At 57.1% G+C, this 15854-nt stretch overlaps 1 protein-coding gene across 6 annotated transcripts in view; it reads right to left on the bottom strand.

Annotated features, from left to right (window-relative positions):
- The window catches only part of SLC22A23 (solute carrier family 22 member 23), a 169272-nt gene that overhangs the window by 39692 nt on the left and 113726 nt on the right, over window positions 1–15854 (bottom strand). For all 6 annotated transcript variants that reach the window (XM_008274277.4, XM_070074476.1, XM_070074478.1 and 3 more), the window contains exon 4: window positions 4352–4520. In XM_008274277.4, the coding sequence (XP_008272499.2) occupies window positions 4352–4520 (169 nt within the window). The remainder of the gene's footprint in view (window positions 1–4351; window positions 4521–15854) is intronic.

Here is a 15854-nt window from a genome sequence, read left to right as displayed (position 1 = left end):
TCCTTCTGTTGGTTCACCCCCAAATGGCTGCTATAGCCAGATGCTTCCTCCTGGTCTCCCACGCGGGTGCAGGGGTCCAAGCACTTGGGCCATCTTCCACTGCCTTCCTGGGCCACAGCAGAGAGCTGGACTGATCTTCCACTGCCTTCCTGGGCCACAGCAGAGAGCTGGACTGGAAGAGGAGCAACTGGGACTAGAACCGGCACCCATATGCGATGCCGGCACTGCAGGCGGACTAACCAAGTGAGCCACGGCGCCGGGCCCAGCATTGCATTTTCAAAAATGTATTCTATCCAGAATTGGTGTATTTGAAAGGTCCCTAACTGTTCAGTCTGTAACCTTTTTATTCTTATTGTTTTATAGTTTTTTTATATATATATTTGAGAGGCAGGGTGACAGAGAGAGAGAGGGGGGAGGAAAAGGATAGAGAAAAGGGGGGATAGGGAGAGAGGGAGGGAGAGCAAGCGAGTATGTTGGAGTCAGAGAGAGAAGAGCTCTTCTATGCTCTGGTTTACTTCTCAAACGACCATAGCCAAGGCTGGGCCAGGCTGCACCCAGGAACCTGCAACTTCACCTGAGTCTCCCACATCGTGCATTAGCAGGGGGCTGGATCAGAAGTGGAACAGGGGCCAGCGCTGCGGCACAGTGGGTTAAAGCCCTGCCCTGAAGCACTGGCATCCCATATGGGCACCGGTTCTAGTCCCGGCTGCTCCTCTTCCAATCCAGCTCTCTGCTGTGGCCTGGAATAGCAGTAGAGGATGGCCCAAGTCCTCAGGCCCCTGCACCCACGTGGGAGACCCAGGAGACTCCTGGCTCCTGGCTTTGGATCAGTGCAGCTCCAGCCATTGCAGCCATCTGGGGAGTGAACCAACGGATGGAAGACTTCTCTCTCTCCCTCCCTCCCTCCCTCCCTCCCTCCCTCCCTGCCTCTCCCTGCCTCTCCCTGCCTCTCCTCTCTCTGTGTAACTCTGAATTTCAAATAAATAAAAATAAATCTTTTAAAAAAAGATAAAAACTTGTATTTCTTAAAAAAAAAAAAAAAAAAAAAAAAGAAGTGGAGCAGCCGGGACTCAAACCAGCACTCTGAGAGGGGATTGCAGGCTGCGGTTCCGCCCGCTGTCCTGCAGTGCCATCTCCCAGCCTGCCATCTGCCCAGGAGCCGTCTCCTGGCCCATGTGTACCCCTGTGTCTTGACTGCCCCTGACCCAAGCACCTGCAGCCCCTGGGCCTGTGCCGCATGTGATGGGGCCCGAAGTCCTCGTTCACGCACGTGCTTCCGTGTCTGCTCCCGAGGGCTCGCCACAGTGCCACGTCCACTGCTGGTGCTGTGGCCCCCAGGTGCCCACAGTAAACACTTGCTCATTAATGGAAAGCGGGCAGTTTTCAATATCTTGCCCCTAACAGCTGGTCCTGCTGGCCAGCCACTCCCCCCTCTCCCTGCAGCAGGCAGCTCCATCCTGTTGAAAACAGAGCCTGCTCAGCAGATGGGAGGGGGGAGAACTTAGGGAGACGAGAACAAAAACACAGGCACCTTGACAGCCTGGGAAGTCAGTAATTCTCGTGCAGGGCTGCCAGGCCAGTAGGCACAAGAGGCATAGGAGTCGCATCAATTTTTTTTTTTTTTTTTTGACAGGCAGAGTTATAGAGTGAGAGAGAGAGACGGAGAGAAAGGTTCTCCTTCCATTGGTTCACCCCCCCAATGGCTGCTATGGCTGGCACATTGCGCCAATCTGAAGCCAGGAGCCAGGCGACCCCCCACCCCCGCCCCTGGTCTCATGGCGCCCTCCACCCCCGCCCCTGGTCTCCATGAGGGAGCAGGACCCAAGCATTTGGGCCATCCTCCCACTGCACTCCCAGGCCACACAGAGAGCTGGACTGGAAGAGGAGCAACCGGGACAGGATCCGGCGCCCCAACCGGGACTAGAACTCAGGGTGCCGGCGCCGCAGGTGGAGGATTAGCCTAGTGAGCCGTGGCGGGCGCAGGCCCTCACCAATCTTTTTAACCCGCCCCTTCACAAGGAGATTCCTGTAGTGTTGAGGCTAGTGATGTACTAGTGGTAACACCAGCAGTAGTTAACAGTTTCTAGATTTGAGGATGTGTGCTAAGCACCTTCCTAATATAAATGCAGCACATAACAATAATAACACTAACTATGGTGACTGTACTGGTCTGCTACAAAATGGTGCTGTGTTAGCACAGTGACTTCTCCCAACTCCATCACTGCTGTGATGGGCTCACGGCTGGTGAATCCGGGGCACGGAGAGGTGAGGCGACTTTCCCAAGGTCACAGCCTCCCTGCCACACCGCCCCTCCATGCATCTGCTCTGGATGCATTATTTCAACCTGCAAAGCAACTGCAAGAGACAGGCACCGTTAGGGCCCCTCTGCCTTTTTTTTTTTTTATATATATAGAGAGGAGAAATCGGGGCCTCAGAGAGGATTGCAGCAGAGAGCTTGGGCTGGCACAGCCAGGAGTGGGACCAGCTCTTCCTGGGCCCAAGCGCAGAGCTGTGAGCACCGGACAAGATGCCTTGGGACCGCGGTCCACACACACACACACACACACACACACACACACAGGTGCCACACAGGTGTGCACTTTTGCTTGTTACGGTCCCCTGGATGCCGGCCATTTCAGAAGCTTGAGAATTTCACCAAGAAATTTGTATATTTCCAGCAATTCCCCTGCCTGTCATTAAACCTCAGTACCTTCCTAAAACCCAGCCGAAGAAACTGAGCCACCGCAGTCACTCCCCAGGGTCCAGCCTCGCAGGCCTGCAGCAGCTCCCTGAAGCCTCCTCTGCCACCTCTCCCCGGCAGGTGTCCCACCTGACACCTGAGGGGCAGGGAGCCAGCCATGTCTGCCCTCCCAGGGGTGCGAGTCTCCAAAAGGCCCACCCCAGGCCTCCAGCTCCCCTGGACTGGCAGACAGCAAGGGTACCCTTGGGTAGGGTGGGGGCTGGGGAGCAGATGGGGTAAGTTGAGGCAGGGACAGAGTGGGGCAAGTGCCACCGTCCTCAGGCCCAGCCAGCGTGGGGACAGCAGTGCTGTCCTCTGATAATGAGGATGTGACCACTGACTGCCAGTGAGAGCCTGCAGGCTGTGCCTGGCGCAGGGTAAAGCAGGGAGCAGGTGCATGCTAGAAAAACCAGCGTCCTTGAACTCTCCACGTGGAGGCCACCGGGAGGGGACGGGAAGGATTTCTGGCGATGACGAAAGGGAAGGCAGAGGCCGCCCTGGAGTGCGTCGGGCTTCTGTGGCATGGGAGGCAGGGGTGTGGACAGTGCTTGGCATAGCACCGCAGAGGTGCTCGGTTCCGGTGAGGGTAGCTGTCGAAGGCCTCCCTGGCAGGTGGCCCTAAGAGGTAAGGGCTGTTTTCCCATCCCAGCACCCAGCTAACAGCCCTCTTGGCCCTGGTGAGTACTAGAGCAAGGCCACAGATGACAGGGTGGGCCAGAAATTTGGTTCCCATGATGAGTGAAAACAGCAAGGCAGCGGGGCTGGGCTGTGTCTGCTACAGTGTATCCTGCTCCAGGATGCACTGAGGCTCCGAGGGGAGGGGACAGCAGGAAGCAAAGAAAGGGGTGGTTTATAAACAGGGCAAACAGCCACGTGCCCCTCCCCCAGTCATCTCTGCCTGGTTTTCACCCTCGGTTGAACGGCCAGTCCCTGGGGAGGTTTTTGAACACAGCTTCCCGGGCGCTCGCTCTGGACCAGAGTTCACTTGTTTCTCCCCCTAAGCACGTGGTCCTCAAAGGCACCCGAGGCTCAAGCTGAGCAGGGGTGGTGGGTGAACTTTCTTCCCCAACCAAAATGACCGGAGGGTGCTGGTTTTGGTTTTAAGGGCCCCTGTGAAGCTCTGGGGGTAGCCATAGGCAATGCTGGTGGACACAGCCGAGCAAGGCCATGCACCACCCCTGTGGTGCAGCTGCAGGCTGCGGGCTGTACCAGGCCCCCGGGCTGCAGTCAGCCCCCTTTTCCCTAGAGGGGACGGGGAGCTTTGCTAAGCCACTCCTTCAGCATCTCCAGGGTTCCCTCCCGACACGAGAAACCCCACTCAGCACAGCACATCAAAGTGACCCCCGGAGCAGGCAGCGGTGTGCAGGCTGAGGCCAGGCTGGCCGTGGGCAGGTGACGGGTGCCACCTGGAGGCACGTGGGCCCCATTCCACGACTCTGTCTACTTTTGTGTCTGCTTGGACATTGTGCAGGATAGAGTTAACCAATGAAACGAAAGGAAGGAGGTGGGGAATAGCTCCCTCTGGAGGAGCTGAAGCTCCAGGCAGATCCGGGGATCCAGGCGTGGGGGCGGGGCCTGCAGAGCAGGTGCAGGGGTGGGGAAGATACTCACGACCAGTAGAGCAGCATGAGCAGGAAGGGGCAGATGATGAGAGCCTGCAGCACCTGCCAGTCCCGGCACAGGGCGGCCAGCCCGGGCATGAGAAACTGGCCCGCCATGGCCACGAAGCTCGCCACCATGGTGACCATGAACCGTCTTCCCGGGGGACACAGCTCTATTCCTGCAACACAGAACCAACAGGGAGGTGTCAGCACTGATGGGCGAAGGCGTGCCGGGTGCAAAGCTGAGGCTCCATGGGAGGGGTGGGGAGGGCGTCACCCGCGCGAAGACGTACGCAGGGCAGTGGCAGGAGGACACCGTCATTCCGGGGTGCCCAGCTGTGCGACTGCCGCTGCCAGGGCTGGGGTTCTTGGAGTCCCTCGCTGTCCTCACTTCCTCTGCTCTCCGCACGTCAGCGAGTCTGCTGTCCAGCAGGTTCCCTCCATGCCCACGCTGTGGCCTTGCCTCCCTCCCTGGGGGCACTCTAACCCCTGGGCAGGGCACCAGGAGCATCTACCTGCTCCCTCCCCGACCTGCACTGCCCGTCCCTCCCTCTGCTCTTGCCCCCAGGCTCCTGACAACTCCAAATTCTGGGCAACCCCTCCCCCCCATCCCCCCACCCCCCCTGCGCCGAGTGGAACCTCAGCTTCTCTGTTTAAAGACGATGAAACCAAATGACAGCGTCAGCTCTCAGATTGTACAGCTGTGGCCTAACTGGAAACTCAACTTTGCTCACTGTAAAATGGGTGTGCTGTGTGCCCCTTTCCTGGGCAGGGGCCGTGTGCGATTCACTCTCCCGCAAAGGCTGGTGGGAGACCACAGTGCCTCCTGTTTGCAAGACTCTCCTCTTAATTTGTCCTTGAGTGAAAAAGACGGTTGCAAAATGTAACCTGTGGTATCCGAGCGACAACCAATAGAGACCTACTACCTGGATTCCTAGGATACAAACCCTGAACAGCAGAAAAAGCAGCCGGTCGCATCTATTCTCCCCTGTGATGTGCTATACATTCACTTGCCATTTGATTTCTACAGCACGCACTATCCTCTAAAGTGATCTTACTTGCATATTTTTTTTTGAAGTGTACCTAAATTATTCAAAATGAAGAAAGCTCCCCAGGAGAGAACACCAGCAGGCCTGTGTGTCATGTAGGGGGCTCCGTAGAGGGCTTGTGACGGCCCAGCTGCCAGGCCCAGAGCAGGTCACAGGCGGTAAGAAGGGGAGTGGGGGGGGATCCATTACACTCGGATGCAAGGATATCTCAGCCTTAGCTGGGAAAGACGCTGCACCTGCCGCTGCCTACGCTGGCGCCTGTGCAGGAGACAACACCCGTGTCATCAGTCTCCACCGCCACTTGGCCATGGGCACAGAGCTCGGCACTACAGCGCCACAGAAGCCGGGGGTCAGGGAGCGCAGCTCACAAGGCGCCTTCTGCTGTTTGATCAGGAAACTCAGCCGCCCACGCCGGCCCTATGCCCAGCCCCGTTCCTTTCCACGGCGTAGACCAGGCTTGCCTAAAAGACGACTTTCTCTGCGACTGCCGCTGCTCAAAGCAACAAAGCCAACAGGGTCTTCTCAGGGAAGACAAGCTCATTTTCCTCCTTAAGTGCAGGCAGTGGATGTGCTGCTGTGGAAAACAGAAGTCGACATTAGCCAGGGCAAGTTCCTGGTGTGCAGGCTCTGCCGGCTGCTCCCAGACCACCTGACCACCCAGGAACCTCTCAACGGGGCCAGGGAACCCTGGTGGAGAGAGCGCAATGGGGCTGCTGCACAGATGGCGAACACTGCTGTGGCCCTTGTCCTGACACCGCTCTTTAACGGCGGCACAAGTATGAAGATATCCGTGAGCCCAGTGGTGCCGCCGCACCTGCTGCTTTGCTTCCTGCCATTTCAGTTAGTTCATTGCAGTCCGTGCGCCTCATGTGGAAATTTCCAGAACTCCACAATCCCTGACTTTTGAACTGTACAGCACTGAGCACTTGATGAAACCGCCCGCAGCCTTGCTCCTTCCTGCCCAGGACATGAGTCACCCTTTGTTCAGAGTATCCCTGCTGTATACACTACCTCCCCCGCCCCAGCGGTCATCAGACACACTGTGGTGCTATCGCATGGCAAACGGGCCATCAAAGATGGAAGCGCCAACTCCCAGGCGTCCAGCGTGCAGCCCTGCCCCTGCTGGCTCAGAGCCAGCATGTCAGGGGCCAAGTATCCCTCGTGTTACTGAGTAACTGCCCCACAGTGCAGGGCTGTCAATGTCGGCAACTCGGATATGTCAGAGAGAAGCTGCCAAGTGCTGCCAACTCAGGAGGGAAGAAAAACGTCGCACGCTCAGGTAGCTCAGATCCACAGGGCGATCGGGACAGAGCTGGCTAACTCGCTTTCCCACGACATTCCGAAGGCCCCTTGTATGCAGGGCTGGCGCCAGCCTCGGTTCCAGGCGTCCACTGGGGGTCATGGACGCTCCCGTCGGGGTGGAGGGGGCACTGCACAATTCTCTGTCTCCGGGACAGCTAATCGCACACACTCACTCACACCTGCCCGACGTCCTGCACAGGTTCAGGGGCAGCCTCGCGGCCAGGGTCAAGGTTGGCTGGTTCCTTGACAGGCAGGTGACCCTGCAGTCCGACCTCACGAGCGGGCGCGGCTGGCCCAGCTCCCCGTGTGACTGTCCACATGTGACAGTGTTTACTCCACAGGGCCTCTCCCTCCTCCCCGCAACCTCCCACAGCCTGAAGTGTGCACCTGCCGAGTCACCTGGGGGCCAGGAATGCACTGGCTCAGCCCCACCCAGACCTCCAGGTCAGCACCTGCATTTCAGCAAGACCACCCCCCACCCCGCCCCAGACAACTCCTGGGGAGGCCCTTGGCTGTCTGTGGACCTTGCCGCTCCTCCAGGGCAGTGGAAAAGCCACATGACGGGATGGGGGGGGGCAGGTGCTGCAGCAGACGGGCCCAGAACACGTAGTGCTTGTCCCAAGGACGCAGGTGTGGCTGCTCGCTGGTGCCTTGACTCACCAGAACGTCTTTTCTACCCTGCTTGAATCGACCGCATACCAAAGGTGGCCACAAAGCGTTTTTAAAAGGCAATTAAAAGGAACCACAAGCACTTCGGGCTTGCCATTATCACACGTCCTTCTGGAGGATGGAGACCGGGTTTTCTGAAGTGGAAGAGGAAAGAATCCGTGGGAACATTTGAGTCTGAACACCTGGCATCTGTCAGGAGGGGCTGGCACTGCAGGGGGACCGTGTGGGCCACTAGCGCCTGTCCCCAGCTCTGCGAGTCCCTCACACTCGGTGGAGATGCAGGCCTTGGGTTTCAAAGGCAGGAAGTGGGGCCTGGCTGGTGCACAGAGCAGGTCACCGGAAGGCAGGCACACAGCACTTGCATGAGACCCGGCTGTCAGCTCCATCCCTGGGCTTCCTTGAGCCAATTTCTTACTTTCTTCCCTTCCCCTTCCCTTTCTTAAGTTTTATTTACTTGAGAGGCAGAGCGAGAGCGAGAGCGAGTATCTTTCATGTGCTGGTTCATGCCTAAAATGGCCTCAATGGCCGGGACTGGGCCAAGCCAAAGGCAGGAAAAGCCAGGAGCCTGCAACTCCATCCTGGTGTCCACACGTGTGCAGAGGCCCGAGCACTTGGCCGTCTTCCACTGCTCTCCCAGGTGCATTAGCAGGGGGCTGGATCAGAAGTGGAGCAGCTGGGACTCGAACCAGTGCTCATACAGGACGCTGGTGTTTCAGCGGCAGCTTAACCTGCTGTGCCACAATCCTGGCCCCTTCTTAGAGCCAATTTCTCTGCCAACCCCAAACCGTATTATATTTTCACTCCCCGTCAGCAAGATTCTCCCCATGAGTATGGAATCAACCACTAGCTTTGGTGATGCATCAAAGATGTGAACATGAGAGCCCTGACCCTGAGCCAGCATGCCAGGGTTCAAATCCAACCCCTGGTGACTGTGGCTCAGTCATGCATCTAGGAGCTCTGTGCCTTAGTTTTAGCATCTGCAAAATGGGGTGTTGCGGACATTAGATTGCATGCAGTACCTGAACATAACAGCAGCCATGTTTTAGCACACGCATGAGTAACATCATACATGACTATATGTACAGTAATCACTGCCAGGTCGCTTTTTGGCCTCCTGGGACAAAGGAGACTCATCTGGTTGCACTTATCATTCTGTTGATCCAGTGAACTCCAGAGTGGGCCTGAGGGCTTGTCCTGGGAGACAGGAAGAGAGAGAGAACCCACGGCCGTCTGTGCTCTCCTCCTTGTGTTTCATTTCATGGGATTTTCTCAGACTGAGAAACCCTCCAGACTATCAGTTAGAAAGCAACACCGAGCACCCCAGGAGAACCACAGCACCGCTGGGCGAGTGCTTGGCCTGTGCCTCACGGGGGCACCTGTCCTCAGTGCCCAGCTCATGCTCCCGGTTTCCTGCTGATGCAGAGTCGGGGAGGCCATGCTGATGGCTTACGTAGGGTCCCCGCCACCCACACAGAAGCCCAGGAAGGAGTTCCTGGCCCTTGGCTTTGGCCAGGCCCGATCCCAGCCATTGCAGACACTTAGGGGTGAGCCATGGGCTGGAAGATCTGTCTCTGAAGAAAATGTTCCAACGACTTTTTAACAGAGCACTTGCGAGCTGCTGTTGGGAGCCGGGTCTGCCTTCTGCCAGCGAGCAGAGAAATTACTGCCGTTTATGAGAATTAACAGCATGTAATTAAGGCCGCACCGAGGAATGTGTCAGCACATAAGCAGGGCCGCGGCCCCACAGTCTGGGCACAGGGTACAGGAGCCGCCCGGGGCCCTGCTGGCAAGGTGGCCCGGTCGGGACGCTGGCCCTCTGCCAGATCTGCCTCTCGCAGCCTGCACAGCCTTACCCGCTCGCTGGAGGAAAGCGCACCGCGCTGCCCAGCTTGGTCGCCTCAGGAGACGGGAGGGCTCGAGCAGGTGCAGTCAGCGGCTGGCTCTGCAGCTGTTCCCAGGGGGCACGGGTGTGGGTCAGGTGGATGGGACGCCTGGCCAGGCTGCTGTCCCAGGCTCTCTAACACTGACCCGGGAAGATGCTCACGTCTGTGCCAGGGAGATGGTCCCACGTGACGGGACGGGGGCAGGTGCTGGTAATTAGCAAAGGGCAGTTCCGCTGTGGGCAGCAGCTCCGCACTGCGTCCCGGGCTTTCTGCTACTCCTCCCACCCCTGCTGGCCTGCCCTGGGGATTTCAGGTCTGCCCAACCTGCCCCCAGCAATTGCAGCAGCCAGTTCTGTGCAGAAACCCCTGAACTCCTAGCTCCTGCTGCTCCCGTTTCTCTGCTGGACCCTGAGGCCAGACTGTCCTGCACACCAAGACACACACGGTCTCTCAGAGGCAACCGCCCGGCCGCCTTCCTCCAGCGTCCAGCAGGGACCAACGCCTCCCCCTCCATCCCGGCCCGCTTCGGTGCCCAGCCCAGCTTGAACCAGCATCCCCAGCCTCTCAGGGCATGGTCACCCTCTAGCAGATGTCTGACTCACCCCCTGTGAAGGCAGCAGACAACAAACTGCCTCACTCCATGTGAGTGTGCACGGCCTGCACTCTGTGTGAGTGTGCACGGCCTCACTCCATGTGAGTGTGCATGGCCTGTGCTGAGTGTGCACAGCCTCACTCCATGTGAGTGTGCACAGCCTCAGTCCATGTGAATGTGCACAGCCTCACTCCATGTGAGTGTGCATGGCCTGCACTCTGTGTGAGTGTGCATGGTGTGTGCTGAGTGTGCACGGCCTGCACTCTGTGAGTGTGCACAGCCTCACTCCATGTGAGTGTGCATGGTGTGTGCTGAGTGTGCATGGCGTGTGCTGTGTGCACAGCCTGCACTCTGTGTGAGTGTGTACGGCCCGTGCTGTGAGTGAGTGGGGGGCTTGGCTAACACGGGAAGTGTTAAAGCATTGCTGAGGCTGGAAGAGCCGCCCAGAAGCCAGGCGAGACCACAGAGGAAACTCAAGTCCTCATGAGAGACCCCTGCACGCCCACCAGGAACAGAACCACCTTCTGGAATGTTCTCTGGCTAAGGGCGATGATGCTCTTTGTCACCGACATGTGGGGTGATGAATTTTTAAATCCTACTTAAAAACAATTTTGAAAAATAGAGGAGTGGGGAGACAGAGAACCTTCCACCCACTGATGCATTCCCCAGTGCCCTCAACGGCTGGGGCTGGGCCAGGCTGACGTAGGAGCAGAAACTCCACCCAGGTCTCCTGCGTGGGAGGCAGGGACTCAAGCACTTGGACCATCACCTGCTGCCTCCCAGGCGCATTAGTGGGGAGCTGGAGTGGACGTGGAGCAGCCGGGCTCCACCTCAGGTGCTCCAACACAGCCCGCAGGCGTGCCAAACAGTGGCTTCGCCCACTGTGCCACAGCGCCCCCTATGGCTAGAATTTAATGTCAAACCATGACTGTATAAAGTCCTTGCTTTTTGTTGGCACTGCCAACAAGTGTGCAGAAAAATGAATTAAAATACTTTGGTGCAAAAATAGTTGGAAACTGGCACATGGTTTTTTCATAACACACATTTTCTGTGAACTTCGGAAAGACCCCCTTGTCGAACTGAATTAGAAAAAAGTAAAAACACCTGTGTTTTCTGTTCACATGAGCCATAGTCTGGCACAGCTAAGGGCACGCCGAGCTCCAGTTCCCTCAGATAACCGCTGCCCTGCTGGGCAGGAACTTTACCGGGTGGATGAGCAAACCCAGAGGTGCCCAGGAAGGAGCCGCAGGCAAAACACGAGCCTGTGCTGGCGGCGGCTGGCAGACGGCATCCAGCTGGAGAACCAGCCGGGACACTTTCTTCCATGCCCCTCACGTGCTACGGACACGCAAGGCTGATTTCCCTGTTCACCGCGTTCAGCCATCAGAAACACTTAAACCTCCTGGAAACAGTCTCCGAGAAGTCCCGTGCTCCCAGGACATAAAGCGAGTGAAACCCAACACTTGTTCCTTCTGAAACACATCCGGGAACTCCAGGGGCACTTGCCGTAGGTGGGGGTGAGGGCGCTCGGGACGGCTGTGTGCTCCCGGCTTCTCTAGCACACGTCTGCTGGACTTTTCTGCCGGCAGCAAAGGCACACGAGACGCTGAGGGACGACACTGGAAAGAGGGGACCAGGTCTCTGGGGAGTATAGGTGGATGCCCAGAGGCCGGCCCCCAGCAGCAGGTAAAATTCCTTCCCCGCCTCTCCCGGGCTGTGTGGAGTCACTCAGTGTTGGCGCTCCGTTCCCTTGTCTAGAGAGCGGGGGATAATCGCTCTTACCATGTACAGCAACACACAGAAAGCAGCTTCGAATGGCACTGGGCACGGCCTACCAGCCTCGCAGGACCACTGTCCGTGCCGGGAGTCTGATTTGCAGGAGAGGGTCTTCCAGGGTCTGACTCTGCCCCGGCAGAGGCTGCGAGGGTGCAGGGAGGGGTGAACATGCCAGCAGCCTTGGTTCCTGCCCCGTACAACCTGCTGGGGTGCCCAGGCAGAGGGTCCAGCACACAGGGCCCGCGGGCTCGGCCAGGACCTAGGACCACGCACGTGCCTTCTAGCAGCCTGCCCCCGTCACTCCCTGGACAAGGTGGGCCGAGCAGCTGCCCTGGGCTCCCCCAACTGCTCAGACACCAACAGGAAATGCGATTTCTGGGCTGGGCCAGTGGAAGGAGAGGCCCGGCACAACGGGGCCACTGCTGAGGCCGGGCCATACACGGGCCGCCTGGGGACGCCCACTGTCTTTACGAGCTGGTCACCTGGCCTCTCTTCGTCACACCCTGCCCTGGTCAAGTGGAGCCAGCGGCAGGCAGGAAACTATGCAGAAGAAGGAGGGGCTGCTTTGTGCACGGAGGGTGGGGCTGGCCGTGCCACCTGCCTCACGTGAGCCCTGTGCCCTGTGCCCTGGTCCCTGCTTGGCCTCAGGGCTTGTTGCTGTCCAACTAGAGCCCCCCAGTCCTGCCAGCAAGGCAGGACACTCAGGCCTGCTCACTGGGCGGGTGTCTCCCAGCTACGGAAGCCGCCCCTCCCCTTGGCTGATTTTCTCTTTCCTGCTGCTCACAGGGCAGGGCCTGGACGTAGGCACTGCTGGCTAATTACTGCCCTAGGCAAGGACACAGGCCCTGGGGAACCTGGGACACAGACCCTGGACATGTGATTGTGGAATTCCTTATTATAGCAAGAAGCCTGAAATTGCCAGTCCTGGAGACCCAAATAGCATCGGCGGGCACGATCGGAAGGGCTGCTATTACCATACCGCGCTCCGTCTTCCCTTCCCCGGGGAACACGTCCTTCCTCCCCTGAATCCAGGCCCTGCCAGCTCAGAGGAGCCATCTTCACCTATTGAGACCACCTTCCTTCCTAATCACGCGCCGGTGCCGGCCCCTCTCACACAGGCGTGGCCACTGAGATGCAAGACTCAGGACTGAGTCACTCACCAGGAGGCACTCAGTGTGTCTCCACTGTGCGCTACGCAGCAGCTCCTACCTGCTACAGGTCAAACCCCCGGGGGTGTGACTCCACGTCCAGTCCATTCAATCTGCACGACTGTGACGTGGCTCTTGTTTCTCACGTGCACCCTAGCCCACAGGACCGCAGCATGACTGACCCATTCGTCCAAGGTGCTGCAGACCAGGCAGGAGCTGGTGGGGGATTCCCCCGTCCCACCCCACTTCCTGTCCTCCAGTGGAGCCCCTGGCGGGGACGGGCCTCTCCCAGTGCCCCACTGCGGGGTGTGAATGCCTGCCGTGGAGCTAAGCGCTTCCTCAGCTTTGCTCACTGCTGCCGCTTGGTGCACACCAGGGGCTTGGGCAGCTGCGGAATGAATAAATACACAATGGCTTCCCCCTCGCCAATCCCGCCACGGCGCCTGCGCCCCCTTTTCTTTCTGCGGTGCAATGAACCAGAGCCATCAGGGACAGCGGCGGGGAAGCCAGCCTCGCGTCCCCCGTGGGAAGTTACCAACGTGGCGGCCTGCACGTTCACAGGCTGCTGCCCGAGGACATCCCAGCCGCAGAACCCCACACGAGCCGCAAAGCTCAGGTGCCTCGCAGATGCTCGGTGACTTCCACTGCCTCCCGCCTGCGTTAAAGCTGTCGTCACAGCAACTCAGGTGCAATGTCTGCCCCACCCCTTCCGTTTCAAACAGGGACTGATGCTCAACAGGACGTGCTGGAGAGCGTAAAGTAACAAATTTCGTGGAAACTGAAAAAGAGGAGAAATGACTTCACTTCTCAGGGCGTCGAACGCCCGCACTCCTGATCTGCCACGCGCCTGCGGGCTCAGGGAAGGGGCAGTGGAGGAGACGGGGTGGTTTCAGGGTCAGGAACACAGCCCAGAGACCCCTGTGCCGGCTTCTCAGCCACCTGTTCCGAAGTCGTGGGTCCCACCTCTCAGGTGCTCTGGGTGCCCTCTGTTCTTTGGCTCGTGGACTGATCACAGAGCCATAATTACACGAGGGTTCTTCCGAAAGTTCACGGAAGAGGCACATCACGAAACAACTGCCCTTGGATTTCAAACTTGCTTTCTGCACTAGAATAAAACTTATCTTTTAATTTCATTTTTTCCCAGACACACTGGGGCGTGTGCTCACATCACGCACCCCTGCAGGTGCTCTGCAGCTTCCGAGGGGCGTGGCCCAACTGCCCATCCTGAATTACTTTACAACCTGCCCCGTGACACAGGCACTCCGCCCCCCAGCTGTCGGCAGGCAGGGAGGGCACCCAGCTTGTATCACCCATCTTCGGCATCGTAGTCAGTGTCAGTATTTTATGAGCTTGTCAAGTGATCAGGAAATTAGGGCAGGGCTTACGATAGACAGAAGACAGATGCCAGGCCAGGTGCCAATGCTGTGTGATCTCTAGCTTCTTCTGCCCTCCCCCTTCTCCTCTTCTACAATATTTTGAATCAAGTTCCTGAAATCATGCCATCTCACTTCTAAATGTAAATATGAGGCTCTCTTCAAAAAGTTCAGGAACAATGTGGGTGATGAAAAAACCACACATGCATTTCAAAAATTTTTTGCACCAAAGTAAACTTCTCATTTTGTTTTCCACCAGCTTTGGGAAGTCCTCTCATATATATTGCTCTAAAAAAAGGGGACTTTTTTATATAAATACCATCATCATATATAATAAATTAACAGTAATTATTTTCATTTTTATTTGAAAAGCACAGAGAGAAAGAGAGAGAGACAAAGAAACACATAGAGAGATTTTCCATCTACTGGTTCACTCCTCAAATGCCTGCAACAGCCAGGGTTGAACCAGGCCAAAATCAGGAGCCTGGAACCCAATGCTGGTCTCCCATGTGAGTAGCAGGGCTCCAAGGACTTGAGTGATGATCTGCTGTCTCCCAGGGTGCACACTAACAGCAAGCAGTACCAGAAGTGGAGTAACCAGGACTCACAACAGGCACCGTAACATATGATGCCGACAGTCACGGAGCCAAACACCCAAACCCGACAGTAATTCTTTAATATTGCAGATACTCAACTACTTCAACAATGCCTCTCTATAAAAGTTTTATTTTAAAAAATTAGGATCGGCCGGCGCCGTGGCTCAATAGGCTAATCCTCTGCCTAGCGGCGCCGGCACACCAGGTTCTAGTCCTGGTTGGGGCGCCGGATTCTGTCCCGGTTGCCCCTCTTCCAGGCCAGCTCTCTGCTGTGGCCCGGGAGTGCAGTGGAGGATGGCCCAGGTCCTGGGGCCCTGCACCCCATGGGAGACCAGGAGAAGCACCTGGTTCCTGCCTTCGGATCAGCGCAGTGCACCGGCCGCAGTGCACTGGCCGCAGCGGCCATTGGAGGGTGAACCAACGGCAAAGGAAGACCTTTCTCTCTGTCTCTCTCTCTCACTGTCCACTCTAACTGTCAAAAAAAAAAAATTAGGATCAAACTCTCTTTTTCTGATTTTCTGCCTTTCAAATAAATTAATCAATCCTCTAAAAAAAAAAAAAAAATCAGACGGCTGGTGCAATGGTTCAGGGCATTAAGCCACCACCTCTGACACCAGCATCCCATGTGAGTGTCAATTCGAGTCCCAGCTGCTCCTCTTTTAATCCAGCGCCCTGCTAATGCCCCTGGGAAAGCCAAGTGCTTGGGCCCCTGCCATCCACACGGGAGACTCAGATGGAGTTCCTGGCCCCTGGTTTCAGCCTGACCCATCCCAGGCTGTTGCGGCAATTTGGGGAATGAACTATTGGATGGAAGATTTTTCCCTCTCCCTCTCCCTCCCCCTCCCCCTCCCCCCCCTCCCCGATGCTCTGCCTTTCAAAGAAAGAAAGTAAATCTTAAAAAAAATTCAGGATCCAAACCAGACCCACATATTTTTTGTGTCTAAAGGCTCCTTCAGTCTAGTACAGACTCATTTGCATCCCCTTTTCCCTCCATTGAGGAAACTAGATGGGTTCTGGTTCCACGGGACTACTTTAGCAGGTCTGGCTAACCTAATCCTTTGTACCCCACTCTAACCTCTAAACTGGGGATTTGGCATAACAGTCCAGGGAGACTCGGGTCCAGCA

This window comes from Oryctolagus cuniculus, chromosome 5, assembly GCF_964237555.1.
Source record: "Oryctolagus cuniculus chromosome 5, mOryCun1.1, whole genome shotgun sequence".
NCBI classification, from domain to species: domain Eukaryota; kingdom Metazoa; phylum Chordata; class Mammalia; order Lagomorpha; family Leporidae; genus Oryctolagus; species Oryctolagus cuniculus.
Note: the sequence above shows the minus strand (reverse complement) of the source record. Positions and strands in the feature narration are given on the sequence as shown.